This window comes from Zalophus californianus, chromosome 9 (assembly GCF_009762305.2).
Source record: "Zalophus californianus isolate mZalCal1 chromosome 9, mZalCal1.pri.v2, whole genome shotgun sequence".
NCBI lineage: Eukaryota > Metazoa > Chordata > Mammalia > Carnivora > Otariidae > Zalophus > Zalophus californianus.
The window spans coordinates 58,417,330-58,436,679 of record NC_045603.1 but is presented as its reverse complement, the minus strand read 5'-3'; the positions used below and the strand labels follow the sequence as shown (position 1 = coordinate 58,436,679).

Below are 19,350 nucleotides of genomic sequence, written 5' to 3'. Positions count from 1 at the left end.
CTCCAAATCCCCCACTTTGGCTTAGGTTAATGGCCAAGTGTACCCTGGAACCCGTAGAGAGGGGCAAGTATTAGTGACTACCTCTAAGACTAGGCTGTATGGCCACTTAAAAAATAAAAAAGGTGAGAGTAATGACTGACTAGGAACTTCCTAAAAGCTTTGACATGAAGCTTTTGAAGTTTTCTCAGGTCACAGCTTGTTTTCCATACCATGCTCTACCTTCTTGACTTCCACCAGAGGCCCAACTCAGAAGGTCTCAAAAAGAGTCACTTAAAAACTGGTTTGCATTCGGGACGCCTGGGTGGCTCAGATGGTTAAGCGTCTGCCTTCGGCTCAGGTCGTGATCCCAGGGTCCTGGGATCGAGTCCCGCATCGGGCTCCCTGCTCCGCAGGAAGCCTGCTTCTCCCTCTGCCTCTCTCTCTCTCTCTCTCTCTCTCTCTCTCTCTGACTCTCATGAATAAAAAAAAACTGGTTTGCATTCAATACACAGTTATTGCAAGTGTTCTAACACCGCCATCCTTCACCCTGCTCTCTTTGAACAGTTGTGCTTCAGCGTCACTGAGTCAGCTTGTCCTTAGCCTTGTTACTAATGATTATTACAGGTGAGAGTGTGGGATGAAGCCTTTAACTAGAGGGATGCACTGGACCTTTCTGCAAGAGGGAATCCTAAAGTGGCCCCTGTTGACCACCAACCCTAGGCCCTCCCCACTGTGCCCCCAGACATCTTGCCTCAGCTCTGGGTTTGACAGGAAGTGAAACTCAATTGTCTGCCCAGCAGACCTGCTGGGACCCAGCCCTGGGCCCCGGATATGCCGCACCCCCCCCACCACACACACACCCTGAGAAGGAAGAGGAGAAAGAAGAGGCTGGGGAGAACAAGGCTGTTGTTTTTTCCTTTCCCTTTGTTCATTGCGGTTTCTTTCTTTCTGATTTTTATGATGTGGTTGATTAAAGAAATGAGCACCTGGAACAGTAGGCATTATACGCCTCCTCCTTAGATGTTTCTTGGCCTTTCTTCCCCTCCCACCCCCACCAATAACTGATGAGATATGATGGAGCACAGATCCTAAAGAAGACACAAAGAGGCCTAGAGTATGACTGATTTCATCCTATTCCTTAGAGATCACCCGGTGCCCCACTTTGAAGTCTCAAAAAAAAAAAAAGTCTTAACAGGAGCAATTTAACTTCAAGTAGAGACATATCCGAGGATGATAGAGTGAAAAACACAGGTCATACGTAGGGTGGTATCACTGCTGGTATTGTTTGCAAGCAAAGCTGAGTGCCTTAGGCTTGGTATCATTCTAAATGAGAGGTCCAGGGGCAGAAAACTGGAAGAGGTGCTAGGAGACTTGTTCTTTCTTACATTGTATGTTTAGGATGGCTTAGAGTGGGGAGGCTTTACACACACACACACACACACACACACACCCCAAGCCACTCTTCGGTACAGTCCTTAAGCAAGGCTATGTCTTTGGCTGTCTACAGAACTAAGCACAGGACCTGGTGCATAATGGGCCTTCAATAGTGCTTATGGTTCCTTATGACTAAAGAGGTTATATAGGAAGAGGAAATAGAGGTGCCTGACTGGCTCAATCGGTGCGTGGAGTATGCAACTCAAACTCGTGTTGTGAGTTCAAGTCCCATATTGGGTGTGGAGATTACTTTAAAATAATGATTAAGAAAAAAAAAAGGATGGGGAGTAGCAGGGCCCTTGTCTTTTTAAGACGGGGAGACAGGAGCAGAGAGACAGACCTTCTCCAACCCCTGCCTCCCTCAGATCTCCAGTTCAGGTGCAACAATACTCCCAAGCCCTATTACTCAACAGCTACATTTCTTTTTTTTTTTTTAAGATTTTATTTATTTATTTGAGAGAGAGAATAAGAGAGAGAGAGTACATGAGAGGGGGGAAGGTCAGAGGGAGAAGCAGACTCCCTGCTGAGCAGGGAGCCCGATGCGGGACTCGATCCCGGGACTCCAGGATCATGATCTGAGCCGAAGGCAGTCGCTTAACCAACTGAGCCACCCAGGCGCCCCCAACAGCTACATTTCTGATAAAAATGGGAGAGTTTGGGGGCACCTGGGTGGCTCAGTCGTTTAGCGTCTGCTTTCGGCTCAGGTCCTGGGATCGAGCCCCTGCATCGGGCTCCCCGCTCAGCAGGAAGCCTGCTTCTCCCTCTCCCACTCCCCCTGCTTGTGTTCCCTCTCTCGCTGTGTCTCTCTCTGTCAAATAAATAAATAAAATCTTTTTAAAAAAAAGGGGGGGAGTTTTTCCAGTAAGTCTGTATGGAAACACTCAAGAACTGCTTAGATCCCTCTATTTCCACTAGAGGGCCTCATGTATTCATTCCTTCTCCTCTCCAACCCCCATCAAAAGTATGTATATATTATGTGTGTGTGTATGCATATACACAACATACACATCACACAGTACTCCCCTCCCCCTCTCTTCTACCACCAGATATAAGAGGGAAGATTCCAGGAACTCAAGCCCTGTTACTGTGCCCTACTTCAATGAGAGGTAGGAGGGGGTTAGCCTGGGTTGGGGCGGGGCCAGGGAGCAGGATGCCCAGGTCCCCAGTTCCTACCAGTAAGTCCTAGGCCTCTGTCTATCTCCCTTGTACTCACTGCCAGCCTCACCACCATTCATGCTGCTCCAAGAGCCTTAACAACTTCAGAACAGATTCCAGACAGGAGGAGCTGAAAGGATCTTCTCTCACCCCTACTTTTGGCCAGGGCCTTTTACAGCACCCGCCAAGGCCAGCAGGTAAAGTGGGAGGGTTAGGGCATGGAGAAAGAGTGGACACAGACCAGAGTGCTCTTTGCACCTAAACCAGCCCAGAATTAAGGGAAGGCCTGGAGTCTTGAGAGAAGGAGGTGTACTTACACTGGGGAAAACAGGTCTGAGCCGTCTAGGGTTTGGGTTTTAGGGAGGTGAGAAACCTAGAGGTAAAGGTGGGCCTCAAATAGTGTTAAGCACTGCAGAGCCCATGAGAGGAGGGAAGCATTTGTATCCCAGGATGCAGAGTCTGGGACTCTGGGCTTGCTGCTGTGGAAACTTCTGAGTATGAATTCGGTCAGTGGTGGATGGAAAGGAGTTGAGAAGGGAAGTCCCTGGATGGCAGCAATTAGGAGAGGGTCAGAGGTTGCCTGGGTGGGCCCCTGCCAAACTGCCACCAGCGGGCCCGCCCTCTATCATGACCTCCCACGGTTGGGATAAGGGGAGAGGCTGTGAGTGATTAGAAAGAAGGGAAGATAGGGCTCCTGGGTGGCTCAGTCGGTTGAGCGGCTGCCTTCGGCTCGGGTCATGATCCTGGAGTCCCCGGATCGAGTCCCGCATCGGGCTCCCTGCTCCGCAGGGAGTCTGCTTCTCCTTCTGACCCTCTTCCCTCTCGTGCTCTCTCTCATTCTCTCTCTCTCTCAAATAAATAAATAAAATCTTAAAAAAAGAAAGAAGGGAAGATGGATAGAAACCGAGCTATCCCGAGGCGGGAAGAAGATGAGAAGCGCAGAACGTGGAGAAAATGGTGCAGACCAGAACCCTGGAGATACTGGGGAGGTTGGGGGCTCAGGCTTGGTGAACTGGAAACAGGGGCCTCTGCATGACTGCAGTTCCCGGAGTCGGGGGCGCGGGCACGGGGCACGGGGCGCGGGCGGGCAGGCCGGGGCGGGGGGCGGGCAGCTGTGTCGTCAGGAACGGGGCGGCCTCGCGGCGGCCGCGCCTGCCTGGTCCGTCCCCTCCAGCCCAGCTCGGGCTCCAGCTCCCGCGCCGGCGCTTCAGCTTCCACCGCGCGCCCTCCGCAGGCAAGGTAGAGACCCCGCGAGCCCCCCAACCCCCGCGTCTCCTGCCCTCCACCCCCGGAGCGGGAGGGGGCGGGGGCCGCGGAAAGGGCCGCCGCCGGGCTAGGGTAGGGCTGCCGGGCCGAGAAGGAGGAAGCCCGACAGCTGGAGCGGGTAGCTTGAGGGGTTTGCGCCAGGACGCGGGGGGCAGCGGGAGAGCTGGGCCGGAACTCCGTAGGCAGCGTCTCCCCCAGACCTTCCCCTCCATTGCCCCCAGTCACTCGGAGGGACGGTGAAGCTCGGCTCCTAGGGGCCCGAGTCAAGCAAAGTCCGTTTTGGAACCGCCACAGCGCTGCACGGGTGCAGAAGGGTTCTTCTTTGGCCTCCGTCCCCAACTTCCCATCCCTACCCTTTCCACACCTGTCACCAGGAAGTTTCTGAAACTACCTGGGTCTGAATCCCACTTTTCACCTCTAAATGGGAGAAATGAGCTTTACTGAGGAAGAAATAGGATTACTACTGGGCATCTCCTCAGCCTCAGATCATATGAGCCCACATCCCCCAACCATGCCAACATTGTAACTTCCTCCTGTACTACACACACACACACACACACACACACACCCTTAATCAGGCAACATCACTACCTGCAATGTTTGTGGAGGCTTAGTGAATTTTGACACTTCAAGGCAAATGATTCCCTCTCTGGGATCCGGGGCCACCGACTAGCAGCCGGCATGGGCAGGAAAGAATAGACCCTCCCTCAGTCCTGGGAAAGGGGAGGAGGACGCAGGCCCTGGTGTGATTAAGGGATTCAGAAGTCCTGGTAATCAGGCCTGGGCTTGCTTCTTGGGTTTCTTGCTGGGTCAGCCTGAATGTTCTGGGGGCAGAGCAGATTCTTGAGTAATGGTAAATTTATATGACTTGGAATGGGAGTGACGAATGTTTAAGTGAAAAAGCACACTTTAAATGTTTGCACTGGCCTTGGAAATCATATTTATCTCTTGGTTACCAGCAATTTTAGTATTTATTGTTTAAAATAAGATCTAGAAAACAGAGGCACTAGGATTTAATGGAATGGACTAAAGATAGGACGTCTAGAGTCTGGGTGTGATCCTGAGATTGTGGCTCTCTGTCTGGGCCTCCGTTTCCTCCTCTGTAAAGTGTGAGAGTTGGTACCTCCCAGCTCTGAGGATGTTCTAGGATTCTCTGCCTCCAAGTCAACTTCTTACTTTCTCACCTCAAGTTGGTAGGGATGGGCAGGGAAGCCAGAGGAGGGAAAGGAAGGGTGAGTCACAGATAGCTGGCAGGCGGGCAGCAGACCCCACCCTCCCAACCCTGGCATTTGCCTGGACTAGCCCAGGTTATAGCCTCAGGGCTGGGATGGAGCAGGGAGGACAAAATTGGACTTGTTACGGTTTGTTAAGGTCCAGGATCCTAATAGTTTATATGCCTTTCAGCAACAGGGGCAGCCAGACTTTCAGTGAGACAAGTCAGGAGGACAACTGAAAAGATACCAGGAGCCCTTATGTCCAAGGTCCCAGCCTAGAGGTGTCCTTGGACCTTGACAGTCTAGTTTCTAGCCACCTCCTCACCCTACCCTCCCAAAGGCAAAGTGCAGTATCTCAGTCCTACCTGTCTGTGCCTGCGATGACACAATGGGGGAAAGTGTATGACTGGGCTTCACTGCTGTTGGGAGTTCCTAGAACTGATGCCTTCCTGGCACCATTTTTCCTCATCTCCAGATGTGTTTCTCTGTGTACCACCCTTGTATAACAGCAACAAGAACAACAATGGCTAACATTTACTGAGTCCTTCCTCTGTGCCATATGACTGTTCCCTCTGTGCCTTACAGTTGCTAAGTATATTGCATGTATTAGCTTACTTAATCCCCATGCTGTGACTGATTTCTCTAGGTACCCATTTTACCAATGAGGAAACAGGTTCAGGAAGATGAAATAACTCACCCAAGAGCTAGGATTCTAATCCATACCTGTCTAATGCAAAAGCCCCATTCTCTTAAGCTCTACTATAAATTACATGCAAGAGCTGGGGGGCTAGGAGGGGTTGTTGTGAAAAGAGAGATGTGTCCTCTTTCCTGTTCATCGTCCCTCCTTTGCTCTTTCCTTGTCACTTTCTCTCTCAGATTTCATTTCCTAGAACCTTGGAGCCGTCTAAGAATCCCCAGGGGTAATCAGAGAGGCTAATTAAGCCATACGGACCCAATTATCCCTAAGGCTATTAGGTATTCATTAGATCTGTTGGCAGTAGAAGTTGGATTAGAGTCATTGAAAAGAGCCAGATGGGTGGAGTCCTTTCTCCAGAATATCAGTGTCCCAGGATCCCCTTCTTAGTATTCCCAGAGAGCCCCCAGACGAGGAATGGTATACTACATGGGTGTGGACAGCAGAGATGTCCCAAGGGCAGAGGCTGTAAAGAAGATTCTTGCACCATCAGAAAGGAAATTCTTGTAGGCCCTAACTGCCTCCTTGAGCCTTACCCAACAAACCCTAAATAAGTGGGCAAAGGGGAGGCAGAAGCCCCAGATGGAGTGCGATAATAAGTGCATTTTAGCAAAATTCATTCATTCAGCAAATACCTATTTAGCACCTCCTATGTGTGTTCCAAATTGTTTCCTCTTCCCCTGTCAGGACGGATACTATGGCATCCCATTTGACCATATTTGGACTAATATTTTCCAACCCATGGCTCCTCCCTAACTTTGCACAACGATTTGTACAAACAATATGGAGCACCTACAACACACTGGGCACTGTTTTAGGTATTGGGGATATAGTGGTGAGCAATACCGACAAGTTCCTGCCCTTGTGGAACTTACATTTTGGTAGGAGAAGACAAACAGTAAACAAAGAAGCAAATAAATTAGCAGGGCAATTTCCACTCACGGTAAATTCTATGAAGGGAACGAAGGAGGGTGCTGTGCAAAAGAGGGGGGCTGCTTTAGGAGGGAAGGATCAGGGAAGCTCTCTTGAAGGAACTGACACTTCAGCTGAAGCAAGAGGGCAGCTCTGCCAAGAGTGGGGAAGGGTGTTCTAGGCAGAGAGAACAGTAAGTCTCATGGCCTTGAGCAGGGGAGAGCTTGGCTTGAAGAACAGAAAGGAGGGCAGTGAGATTAGAAGGCAGTGTGTGGAGGGGAGAGTGGAACGAGAGGAGGACAGAGCCAGGCAGGGGCCCCATCATACGGTTCTTGGGGTAGAGCTTTGACTCCTCCACTTATCACCTGCCTTGGGAAGTCCCAACCTCTTCGAATTCCAGTTTCTTCATGTGAAGAATGGCTCTACCAGGAATTTCTTATCTCATAAGTTCTAATTGTAGTTGTTAGTACAATAATAACTACCATTTCTTGTAGGCCTTCTATATGCAGGTGTCATACTGGGTACTTTTCATACACGATTTGACTTAATCTTCACAACTGTGGCAGACAGGTATCATTCTTTCCATTTCACAGTGTAATATGTCCCAGTCACACAGCGGTATCAGAGCTAAGAATGGAACCCATCTATGACTAACTCTAGTTTTGCTGGACTCCTAAACGCTGCTGTACTATACTAATGTGAAATATTACTGCTATTGCTGTTATTGAATCTTCAAGTCAAGTTGCCCTCTGCAACGTGGCCCCAGGGCCAGTGGGCACCATGAGCCCCGTGATGGCTCCTCCTTGGTCCCTGGGTCCCATAGCTGCAAGTTAGGACTCCCTGAACACTGCTAACCTAGCAGGGTGCAAGGAAGACCCCGCATCTGAGACTCCTGCACTCAGCTCAACCCTCCTACAACTGGGAAGCCAGGCAGATGTTCAGAGCCTTCTTCCCCTACCTTCCCCTACCCCCTACCTCCTCCCAATCTCGCGCGCCTGGGTCCCCGCCCTTCCCCAGTGGAGCTGTGAAGGGTGCAGGCGAGGCGGGGCCGGGGCTGGGGACCTGGCCAGAGCTGGTTCTGTGTCGCGCGTCAGAAGCGCTAGAGGTCGTTGAGGGGCGTGGGTGGTTCGGGAAGTGGGTGGCTGAGCGGGGCTGGGGACCGAGGCTGGAGGCGGAGCAAGATGGGATCGTGGCCGGGGAGGCGTGCCGCAAACGCAGTGAGAACTACCCGAAGGGCCGAAGGGCCAGGACTGCGGGATCCGACATGGGCGAGAGCGCGGGCTCAGGAGCGACTGCAGAGACTGGGGGTGGCGGGAGAAAAGGTAGAAACAGGCGAGGGACACACCCACAAAGACACATACAGACTTGTAAAGCGGGGGGGGGGGGGGGGAAGGGAGATTCAGAAATGAATCAAGACAGATTGGGGGAGACATCAGGGAGCTGAAGAAGGATCCAGAAAGGGAGGGGAGAGAGTCAGAGATGAGTCAAAGAAACAGAGACAGAGGATAGACTCGGTTAGGGAGAGACAAACATAGGGGAGAGGTACAGGGTGAGAGGAAGAGACTTGGGAGGGACTCAGAGACAAGAAAAGAACAGAAATAATAGTGGGACTGGAGAACTAATGGAGCGGACAGAAGCAAAGACAGGCAGAAAAGCTGGCCCTTCCTGCCACATACTCTTCTCATCTCCCTCCAGACCTACCCTTGGAAGCATAGATCCAGGCGTGAGAAGTACTACCAAGCTGCTTTTGTGGCCTTCCTTAAGAAAAAAAGAAAGATGGCCAAGGAGAAGGGCCTGATAAGCCCCAATGATTTTGCCCAGCTGCAAAAGTACATGGAATGTGAGTGTTCCCCTCCGTCCTGAAGAATCCCTGGTCCTTACCCCCCTTCCCCTAGCTTCCCCAGTGGCCTGAAGCCGGTCAGCTCCTGAGATATGCCTATGGCTGGGAAAGGGAGGAGAGGGAGATGGGAGATGTCTGTGGTCTCAGCTCTCCACCTACCTTCTCTGAACCTCAGCTGCCTGCTCCAAGTCTCAGAGAAGAGATGTAAACAGAGGTACCACTCTGGAGCATCTGAAATGTTATTCTCTCGATATTTCTCTCTGCATTTCTGGGTTTCTTCCTGGAATTTCTTCTCCATCTCACTTGAATCTTTTTTCCTGTTGGATGTCTGGGTGGGACTCCAGCAGAAGGCAGGGAAAACCAAAGCAGACTAATGCTCTTCCTTCATCCTCTTCATACCCTAGACTCTACCAACAAGGTCAGCGATGTCCTAAAGCTCTTTGAGGATGGTGAAATGGCTGAATATCTCCAAGGAGATGTGAGTGGCAGCTGGGAAATCCTCTCCTTGACCAACTCTTCCCATCTTTGGTTTTGCTACTCTGCTGTGATCCCCAACTTCCAGGGATTATTCTGGGCCCACCCCTTTCTGTTCTCCCTCTCGATACCCCGGTGCCCATTGTTACCACAGCTATTGCTATAGGACAAAGCAAGAGATTGTAATTGAGGACTCAGCCTTGAGAAGAAGAAACCATAGTCTGCCTTGGATGCTTCTTAGCTCTACACTTGTTGTCTCTGTCCTTACTACTCCTAAGTCTTCAGTCCCCATCTCCCATCCTGTACACTCCCTAGGGTAATGCTTGCTCTCATCATAGGCCATTGGGTACGAGGGATTCCAGCAATTTTTGAAAATCTATCTGGAAGCAGATAACATTCCCAATCACCTAAGCCTGGCACTGTTTCAATCCTTCAAGATGGGTCACTTAGAAGACACTGTGGAAAATGGTATGGTCATGAAGGTGGGACTGAGCTGGACTTCCGGAAGAAAAGTGAAAGTAGTATGGGTTTTGGGGTGAGAGTTGAATTGAGTCCCATGTTGGAGGCAGGATTGGGGAAGAGAGGTGGAGGATGGCCATGCTGGCCTAGGAGCTAGAGGGAGGAAAGTTAAAGGGCAGAGTTGGAACAAAGGAAAAGAGAAGAGCCAGAGTAGAGAGACCCCCAATCTCAGATCTGCTGTCCTTTCTGTAACCAGATGTGGTGTGTCTCAGTGATGTCTCCTGCTACTTTTCCCTTCTGGAGGGTGGCCGGCCAGAAGACAAGCTAGAATGTGAGTTGCCATCCTGGTCTGGGAGAGGGGAGGGGAGGGGGTATTCCCCAGCCTTCCTTCCCTCATTTTTTCAGGATTCCCAAAGGCTGACAGGGCCAGACAAAGGTGGGGCCAGAGAATGGGCCCATTTCCTCTGTTCCCCTAGACTCCTTATACCTAATGCCATTCACCATAGTCACCCCAGTTCCCATGTCCTGTACGTTTTCATGTGGGTGGCCTGGGTTTTTCTTGGGTTGTGGGAGGTGTGTTCTGTCTCCCCTATTAGAGTCACCGAGGATGGAATCCAGGCCTGTTCCCCCCTCCCTTTTTGTCTTCTTTCTCAGTCCCAGCACCAGGCTCTGGGCTCTTCATCTAAAAGATGTCTCCCATCTCTTTATTTCCCCTGTATTCTGTTATGAATTTGGGGGGCATCCCTCACAAACTGACCCTGGCCCCCCTAAAACACCCCACAGTCACCTTCAAGCTGTACGACACGGACAGAAATGGGATCCTGGACAGCTCAGTGAGTTGGGGGACCTGTATGCTGGCCAAGGGAGTATGTGTCCATTTGTTTGTGCCCTCCTGTCCCAACTCTTCCAAGGGTCTTAAGAAGCGGAGGAAGCTAGAGGGAGAAGCCAAGTCCTCCAGGACTAAATTTGGGAGTGGGTTCAGCTCTTGGTTCCTAAAAGAGGAGGCCAGAGACATGAATTGGGGGCTACCTTGCAAACATAGCAACACACATAGACACTCATTTACTTGGCAGGGACACCTGAGAATGAGAGGTGGCTCTCGGGGTGGAACCCAGGAACCCTGATTTCTAGGGAAGAGTTTGAATGGTGGTAGTGAGGTGGGATATGGCTGCTGTGGCTCTTAATTCTTGGTCCCCAGGAAGTGGACAGACTCATCATACAGATGATGCGAGTGGCTGAATACCTGGATTGGGACGTGTCTGAGCTGAGGCCGGTAAGGCAGTTTTTCCTTCATGTCCCTCCTTGTGCCTTCTCCCTGGTGAGTCCTGCAACTACCCTACCCCATTTCTGATAGGCAGCCGCGTTCTCTTGGTGAGGGTGGCTGGGCTGGATGTCCTAGGGGGCAGAGGTGTCAGATGTGAGGGGCCACTCACACCAGAAGTCCCCTCCATTCCCTGCTCAGATTCTTCAGGAGATGATGAAAGAGATTGACTATGACGGTAGCGGTTCTGTCTCCCTTGCCGAGTGGCTCCGGGCTGGGGCCACCACTGTGCCCCTGCTCGTGCTGCTGGGTTTGGAGATGGTGAGTAGGAGAGACTTATGGAGATGGGTAAGATAGCTGCCTTGGGTTGTGTGTGCCAGCGGCTGGCGCTCTAAGGGAAGAGAGGCGGAGGATGGGTAGGATGTCTGGGTGGGAGGTGGGAGATGTCTGAGTGGAGGACCCCCCCTAGCATCTGCTGTGTCCTCCCAGACTCTGAAGGACAATGGGCAGCACCTGTGGAGACCCAAGAGGTTCCCCCGACCGGTCTACTGCAACCTGTGCGAGTCGAGCATTGGTCTTGGCAAACAGGGGCTGAGCTGTAACCGTGAGTGGTGGGGCCTGGGAGTGTGGGGGCAGAGCGGCAGCCCAGCTATCTGCAGGAGCATGCTGCTTTGACCTTCGAGAGATCTGGGTTTGAGTCCTGAGCTCTGCCACTGGCTAGTTAGGTGGGAAAGCCACAGAGCTTTCTCTTCCTTTCTTTCCTGAAGTAGAGTTGACGCATAATGTTACATTAGTTTCAGGTGTACCACATGGCCACATAACTTCTTTAAGCCTCAATTTAAAATGAGGTTTCCTCGACTGAAAATGAAGTAACTGTGAGCATTAGATAAGTGGATGCAAGAAAAGTACTTCACATGGTGCATGTATATATTATTAAGTCTGCAATAAAAAATAAAAATTAGCTGCTATTATTGTCATTGCTATTGTTAAATCTAGGCCTTTGCATCTTCCAGCTGAGTTCCTGGCATTTAGGAGTGGGGGTAGGCATGTGGTAGCAATTGCTCTTTCACGGGGAAGAGCGAGCAAAAGGCACAGGTCTTGGAGTTGAGCCCCCACCTCAAACTTTAATTCTCTACCACACTCTCATAATTATAACTGAATGATCCCGCCTTACACCCAGGTAAGGAGGAGATGGGGGAGGGGCTGTAACTAAGGCTCTGACCCTCTTCCTTCTCGCCCAGTCTGTAAGTACGTCGTTCATGACCAGTGTGCCATGAAGGCCTTGCCTTGTGAAGTCAGCACCTATGCCAAGTCTCGGAAGGACATTGGTGTGAGTGACTGCATGCCCACCCCAATACCACCCGCATCCTGGCCCTTGGCCCGTTGCTGCCCTCAGCCCTTCCCCTCATCCCTGCTCCAACCCTCTCAGACTAGGGATTGCCTTTCTCCCCAAGATCCAATCACATGTGTGGGTGAGAGGAGGCTGTGAGTCTGGCCGATGCGACCGCTGTCAGAAGAAGATCCGCATTTACCACAGTCTAGTCGGACTGCATTGTGTGTGGTGCCACCTAGAGGTCAGTTTGGGGAGCTCTCCAGCCTCTGCCTTGGGGCTCCTCCCTAAACTGCCCTCTGCACGGGTCTCCCTGACTACATCTCCCTCATAGCCACGGTTGCCCTTGCTCCCAAGGGCTCTCTTTCCAGTACTAGACCCTCAGAGTTGAGAGGTGACGGGTTCCCTCCATGATGTCTGTATGCCCACCTTGTCTTTCAGATTCATGATGACTGCCTGCAAGCCATGGGTCATGAGTGTGACTGTGGGCTGCTCCGGGATCACATCCTGCCTCCATCTTCCATCTATCCCAGTGTCCTGGTAAGACCCTTGGGCAGTGGCTAGGAGGGGACAGGAGGAGTGCTGCCCCTGATGTAAACACACACACACACACACACACACACACACACACACACACACACACGCCATGCCCTTTATAGCAGAGAACCTATACTTTTAGGATTCAGGTCAGACCGTTATCTGTTTAGGGATTCACATACAATCCAGTTTTCCTTCCCTTTGCTTCCCTCCCTTTCTAGGCCTCTGGACAGGAGCGTAAAGTTAGCAAAACAAGCCAGAAGACCATGGATGACTTAAATCTGAGCACCTTTGAGGCTCTGCGGGTACATGAAGGGGATGGGTTTTTCTTGGCTGGAGCCCTCATAGGAGGGAATGAAGTGGGAAACATGGGGAATGGTGCTTGTTCTCCAGAAGCCCCACTGTGGTGGGGGGGGGAAGGGGAAAGCATCTTTGGGGGCAGGCCAGCCTTCTGTCACTGTTTCCAGGGCCCATCTTACCTGGCAAAATCCTGTTTTCCTTATTCTTGTTTTTTCCCCAAATGCAGATTGACCCTGTTTCTAACACCCACCCACTTCTGGTCTTTGTCAACCCTAAGAGTGGCGGGAAGCAGGGGGAGAGGTGAGAAGAGATATACTGGGTCTTCTAAGATGGAGAAGGAGGACCGATAGAGGTTGGGGAATCTGTGTGTATGGAGGGGACATACCTTGAGGAGGACAGCAAGAGGATGGAGTATAGACTGTCCATCCCCTACCATAAACTTTCCTTTCTCCCTCATACAGGGTGCTTTGGAAATTCCAGTATCTACTAAATCCTCGACAGGTATTCAACCTCCTAAAGGATGGTCCTGAGGCAGGGTGAGTATAGGTTGGGGACTGTATCACAGTGTTTGTATGTGTCTGCCTGTGTATGTTGGGCGAGAGCAGACAAGAATACATGTTGGGAGGACAGGGCTAGGGGACCCCAAGAAAGCAGAATTCAGAATGCTGCTTTTAGTAATGTTGCTGGGTATCCCCATGCCCCTGAGTTCTCTGGTTCATCTTTGTTCTGCTCCCAAAACATAAAGATACCAGTTTCTCCCTAACCACTGAGGAGTGGCTATAACTTTCCCCATTGTATTTTTTCTCTGACCTTAACAGAAACAAGTCTTTTGACAAAGGGGAGGGGGGTCATATGGAATGAGAGATAAGAAGTAATCCGCCTGTCCGGGAGTTGTTAGACTCCATCCTATGGTCCTTCCTCATCTTCTCTCTTCCCTTCAATCTCAGGCTCAGATTCTTCAGGGATGTTCCTGGTTGTCGGATTTTGGTGTGTGGTGGAGATGGCACAGTAGGCTGGATTCTGGAGACCATAGGTCAGTATACGGAGAGGCTCTGGGAAGGGTACTGGGGCATTGGCCTTCTAGAGCTAACTCCCTCCATCCATCCCCTGACCTGCTTCCCTAGACAAAGCCAACTTGCCTGTTGTACCTCCTGTTGCTGTGTTGCCCCTGGGCACTGGAAATGATCTGGCTCGGTGCCTAAGATGGGGAGGAGGTAAGTGGTTAGAAATTGTTTTCCTGGGAGACGGGGAGTTGGGTAGGAAGGGAAAGGCACATAGAGCAGGTGTCTAGACATTGTTATAGAAAGACGGTTGGAGAAGAAGAGAGGCACAGATAGGTGGTTACCAAAGTGGATTGTCCCCAAGGAAGAAAGCTTGGGATGAAACGAAGACCACAGTCTGAACCTAGAAGGGTCAGGGTGACAGTCCTCTTCCCTACATACCAAAAAATATCCTTCTTTTGGGCGCCTGGGTGGCTCAGTTTGTTAAGCGACTGCCTTCGGCTCAGGTCATGATCCTGGAGTCCTGGGATCGAGTCCCACATCATGTTCCCTGCTTGGTGGGGAGTCTACTTCTCCCTCTGACCCTCCCCTCTCTCATGTGCTCTCTCTCTCTCTCTCAAATAAATAAATAAAATCTTTAAAAAAATATCCTTCTGTTTCTCCCAACCAATTCTTCGGGCTCAGAGAATCAAGGAATACGGAGGACAACGTGGGAATGAGAAAGGTTGTATAAGAGCTAAACCAGATGTTCAGTGATGGAGCTAGCAGAGAGCTTGGCCATGATTCATTCAACCACTCAGCCAGTTAATCGGGGGTCATTCATTCATTTATAATCATTTCTTCCCAAGTCAGTCACAACAGTCTCTTAACTATACTCTGATTTCTAGACTCTTTCTAGTCTCCTTTCAAACAGAAAGAGTTCAGGGGATGGTATTGGTAGATAAAGAGGTCAGGGTGGGGCAGGTTGAATTTGAAGTGTCTTTGTTTGAGGCTGTTGGACTCAGAGTCCAGCTCTGAGATCTTGCAGAGGTTATGGAAGGAGAGTGAAAGGCATTCTAGGTAGAAGTTGTATAAGGCCAAACAGCATAGTAGTGCATGCATTAGGGAGTGTGAGTCATTCATTATGACTGGGTCATGCAGTGCAAGGTGGGGAATGGGGAGAGGAAGGACTGAGTTGAACCGGGTCGAGATTAGGGAGGGTCCTGAATGCTGTGCTGAGGAGTTTTTTTACTTTATCCTGCCAGAGACTGAAAGCAGACAGCCCACAGAAATGATTTGTATTGTCTTGCATTGTTTGCCTTGCAGTGTTTTAAATTTTTTAAACCTCTCTTATTTCTAAGAAGTGAGTCATATATTCTTCAGTTCACCACAATCTTCTCAGATCCCTGCTATTCACTCATTCACTTCACCTTTCTAGCCACTGAGGCATTTGATTGTGCAAACCCTAAACCATAGGGAACTCTTGAACTCATGAAAAATGTAACTCAAAGAAAAAATAGGTGTGTGTATATATATATATATGCCTATTTATATATACTTATATATATATAAATTATGTTCTCTATATATGTAATAAAAATTGTTGTGTAAATAAAATATTATTCCAGAATGTAGAAATATCTCTGGGTATATATTATAATCTAAATCTTGTATATAGGGGCACCTAGGTGGCTCAGTTGGTTAAGCATCTGCCTTCGGCTCAGGTCATGATCCCAGGGTCTTGGCATCCAGCCCCGCTTCAGGCTCCCTGCTCAGCGGGGAGTCTGCTTCTCCTTCTCCCTCTGCCCCTTCCCCCTGCTCGTGCTCTCTCACGCATTCTCTTTCTCAAAGAAGTAAATAAAATCTTTTTAAAAAAATAAATCTTGTATATAAACATAGGACCAATTTTTTTTTTTTTTTTTTTAGATTTATTTAGTTGAGAGAGAGAGCAGGGGAGACCAAGCAGGGGGAAGGACAGAGGGAGAGGGAAAGAAGCAGACTCCCTGCTGAGCAGGAGCCCGGAGCCCATCTCCAGGCTCGATCTCGGATCCCATGACCCTGAGATCATGACCTGAGTCGAAATCAAGAGTCAGACGTTTAATGGACTGAGCCACCCAGGTGCCCCGGCCAGCTTTTAAATCTTCAACATCGAACTTCGTGTTTACTTAAAATATTAGGCACTTTGAAATTATGTATTCACTCTGTGTTCTGCAAATGAGACTCTCATAGCAGTTTCTGCCAATTCAACCTGAATCATGAAATAATCATATAAATACAACACTAAATTTGTGTTTGAAAATTTGTGTTGATACTGAAAAAAATCGTAAGATTTGAAGAAGAAGAAGAGATGAGAGGAGTACCACAATGGGATCTCTGTGGAGGATGGATTGGAGGAAGGAGACAGGATAGGAAATTACCTGTATGGCAGTAGTCCGGTCAAAAGACACTGACACCAAACAGAGGCAACAGCAGTGCAGTTCATGAGGTAGAAACCACGATACGCGGTAACCGGTGGGTTGTGGAGGAGGAGAGGACAAGTATAGGACATTTTCTGGTTTGTGGACTGAGCATGTGGGATACCGTTTAAGATAGAGCATATGGGAGGAGGACCGGTTTAAGGAAGATCAATTCCGCTTTGGACATGTTAAGTTGAGGTGTCAGTGAAGCACCCAGATGGAAATGTATGGTGAGTAGTTACAAACAGTACTAGGAAGATACACGTTTGAGAGTCATCTGCTCCGGGGAGATAATTGACATCTTGAGAGTAGATGGGTTACCCAGGGAAAGAGGTAAGAAGAGAAGATGGACAAGGATGCAGTATCCTAGTAAAACACCCTATTTGACAGTTGAGCAGAGGAAAATCCAGTATTAAAGAAGTCTGTGTTCATGTACTGTTATTACTATAAGTAATCACCATAAACAGTGGCTGTAAACAACACAAATTTATTGTCTTACAGTTCTGGAGATCTGAAGTCCAAAATAGGTCCCACTGCGCTAGAATCAAGGTGTTAGCAGGGCTGTGTTTTTTTCTAGAGCCTCAAGGGGAGAATTCTTTGCCTTGCCTTCTCCAGTTTCTAGAAGCTGCCTGCATTCCTGGGCTCATGGCTCCGCTTCCAACGCTCAATGTTACCATTCCTACCTCTGTTTCCATTGTCACATCACCTTCCATGACTCTTATTTTTTACCTTCCTCTTTCACTTATAAATAAGGACCCCTGTGATTATTTTGGGCCTGCCCAGATAATCCAGGATAATCTCCCCATTTAAAAATCCTTAATTTAGGGGCAGCTGGCTGGCTCAGTCAGTAGAGAATGCGACTCTTGGGACACCTGGGTGGTTCAGTCAGTTAGGTGTCTGCCTTCTGCTCAGGTTATGATCCCAGGGTCCTGAGATCCAGTCCCGAATCGGGCTCCCTGCTCAGCGGGGAGCCCGCATCTCCCTCTGCCTGGTACCCTGCCTGCTTGTGCTCGCTCGCTCTCTGACAAGTAAATAAAATCTTTTATTTATTTGACAGAGAGAGACACAGCGAGAGAGGGAACACAAGCAGGGGGAGTGGGAGAGGGAGAAGCAGGCTTCCTGCCAAGCAGAGCGCCCAACTCGGGGCTCGATTCCAGGACCCTGAGATCATGACCTGAGCCGAAGGCAGACACTTAATGACTGAGCCACTGAGGCGCCCCAAAATAAATAAAATCTTAAAAAAAAAAAAAAACAACGCAACTCTTGATCTCCAGGTCATGAGTTCAAGCCCCCTGTTGGGTGTAGGCTTACTTAAAAAAAAAAAAAAAAATCCTTAATCACATTAGCAAAGTCTCTTTTGCCATGTAAGGCAACATATTCACAGACTCTGGAGATAAAAATGTGGACATCTTGGGGTGCCTGGCTGGCTCAGTCAGTAGAGCATGCAACTCTTGGGGGTTGTAGTTTCGAGCCTCACATTGAGTATAGCAATTACTTAAAAATAAAATCTTTTTTAAAAAAAGAACATGGGGGCGCCTGGGTGGCTCAGCTGATTAAGTGTCTGACTCTTGGTTTCGGCTCAGGTCATGATGTCCAGGTGGGAAGATCTCAGGCTGGGTTCCTAGCTCAGCGGGGAGTCTGCTTCCCCTCTCCCTCTGCCCCTTCCCCCACTTGCTCCCAAAGGCTCATGTGTGTGCTCTCTCTCTCTCTCTCTCTCTCTCTGAACTAAATAAATCCTAAAATAAATAAATAAATAAATAAAAATAAAAAGACTGCAGACATCTTTAAGGGGCCACTATTCTGCCTACCACAGTTGCTAAGAAGGAACAATCAGAGAGGATCCTCTGTAGCTTAGAGAACGGTGTTTTAGAGGCCAAATGAGGAGTTTCATGAGTTAAAATGAGAACTAAAGATATACTGTTGGTTTTGGCAGGAATTATTGGCAATCTTTGCCAGAAGAGTTTCAGCAGGGTGGCATGGTGAAAGGCAAATTACAGTGGGTTGAACCATCAGTGGAATGTGAGGAAGTGGAGACTTACTTTTTTTTATCTTCTTTTCCCCAATTACAAAAATAATACATTCTTGTGGTAAAAAATAATTCAGGGGCTCCTGGGTGGCTCAGTTGGTTAAATGTCTGCCTTCGGGTCAGGTCAAGATCCCAGGGTCCTGGGATCAAGCCCCGCATTGGGCTCCCTGCTCATTGGGAAGCCTGCTTCTCCCTCTCCTACTCCCCCTGCTTGTGTTCCTTCTCTCGCTGTGTCTCTCTGTCAAATAAATAAATAAAATCTTAAAAAAAAAAATTCAAACATTTCCGATACACATGCCAAAAAAGTTCCCTGTAATCTACTCCCTAAAGTTTTGGAATCTATTCCTCCATGTTTTTCTTTCTAGACACATACTAACATGTACTTAAACAATGAGATCATTCTACTGATGTTTTTCTTCTTTTTTTAAAGTTAAACAGTTCCTCGTGGTTATCATTATATTTCAGTATAGTCAGATTTACCTCACTCTTTTTACTACTGAATAGCATTCCATTGTGTGAATATGTCATAATTTATTTAGCCAGTCCCCTATTGATAGACATTTGGGTAGTGGTCAGTTTTTTATTACCAACCATGCTGCAGGGAACACCTTGCACATCTATCTCTTCACACAGATGTGAGAATTTCTCTAGGAGATATTTCTAGAATTGCTGGCTCAAGAGTACAAACATTTTACATTTGGCTAGTTATTTTCTTTTTAAAAGTTATACAAATAAAAAATAAAAGTTACACAAATAATATATCAGTACATTTTCTTTTTTTAATTTAATTTTATTATATTATGTTAGTCACCATACAATACATCATTAGTTTTTGATGTGGTGATCCACGATCCATTGTTTTCATATAACACCCAGTGCTCCATGCAGTACGTGCCCTTCTTAATACCCATCGCCGGGCTAACCCATCCTCCCACCCCCAGTACATGTTCACTGTAAAAGACTTTACAAAGTAAAATGTGTAAGTGTTCACATACAGGTCTCCTCCCTCTACGTGCCTCCCCAGAGATAACCA

At 48.8% G+C, this 19,350-nt stretch overlaps 1 protein-coding gene across 7 annotated transcripts in view; it reads left to right on the top strand.

Moving 5' to 3' along the window:
• The first annotated feature begins 2,596 nt into the window (after positions 1–2,596).
• Positions 2,597–19,350, top strand: part of DGKA (diacylglycerol kinase alpha) — a 23,228-nt gene continuing 6,474 nt past the window's right edge. For 2 of the 7 annotated variants that reach the window (XM_027592647.1, XM_027592645.2), the window contains exons 1-17: positions 7,819–7,976; positions 8,350–8,494; positions 8,899–8,972; positions 9,307–9,436; positions 9,684–9,758; positions 10,211–10,260; positions 10,626–10,700; positions 10,890–11,009; positions 11,178–11,292; positions 11,930–12,018; positions 12,143–12,262; positions 12,460–12,558; positions 12,777–12,860; positions 13,082–13,155; positions 13,317–13,391; positions 13,803–13,888; positions 13,980–14,069. In XM_027592647.1, coding sequence (XP_027448448.1) covers positions 7,836–7,976; positions 8,350–8,494; positions 8,899–8,972; positions 9,307–9,436; positions 9,684–9,758; positions 10,211–10,260; positions 10,626–10,700; positions 10,890–11,009; positions 11,178–11,292; positions 11,930–12,018; positions 12,143–12,262; positions 12,460–12,558; positions 12,777–12,860; positions 13,082–13,155; positions 13,317–13,391; positions 13,803–13,888; positions 13,980–14,069 — 1,642 coding nt within the window. In that variant the 5' untranslated portion in view covers positions 7,819–7,835. Of the gene's footprint in view, positions 2,766–3,711; positions 3,808–3,932; positions 3,953–7,818; positions 7,977–8,349; positions 8,495–8,898; positions 8,973–9,306; positions 9,451–9,683; positions 9,759–10,210; positions 10,261–10,625; positions 10,701–10,889; positions 11,010–11,177; positions 11,293–11,929; positions 12,019–12,142; positions 12,263–12,459; positions 12,559–12,776; positions 12,861–13,081; positions 13,156–13,316; positions 13,392–13,802; positions 13,889–13,979; positions 14,070–19,350 lie in introns of those variants that run through there. The other 5 variants (XM_027592648.2, XM_027592650.2, XM_027592651.2 and 2 more) reach the window with 5 other exon arrangements.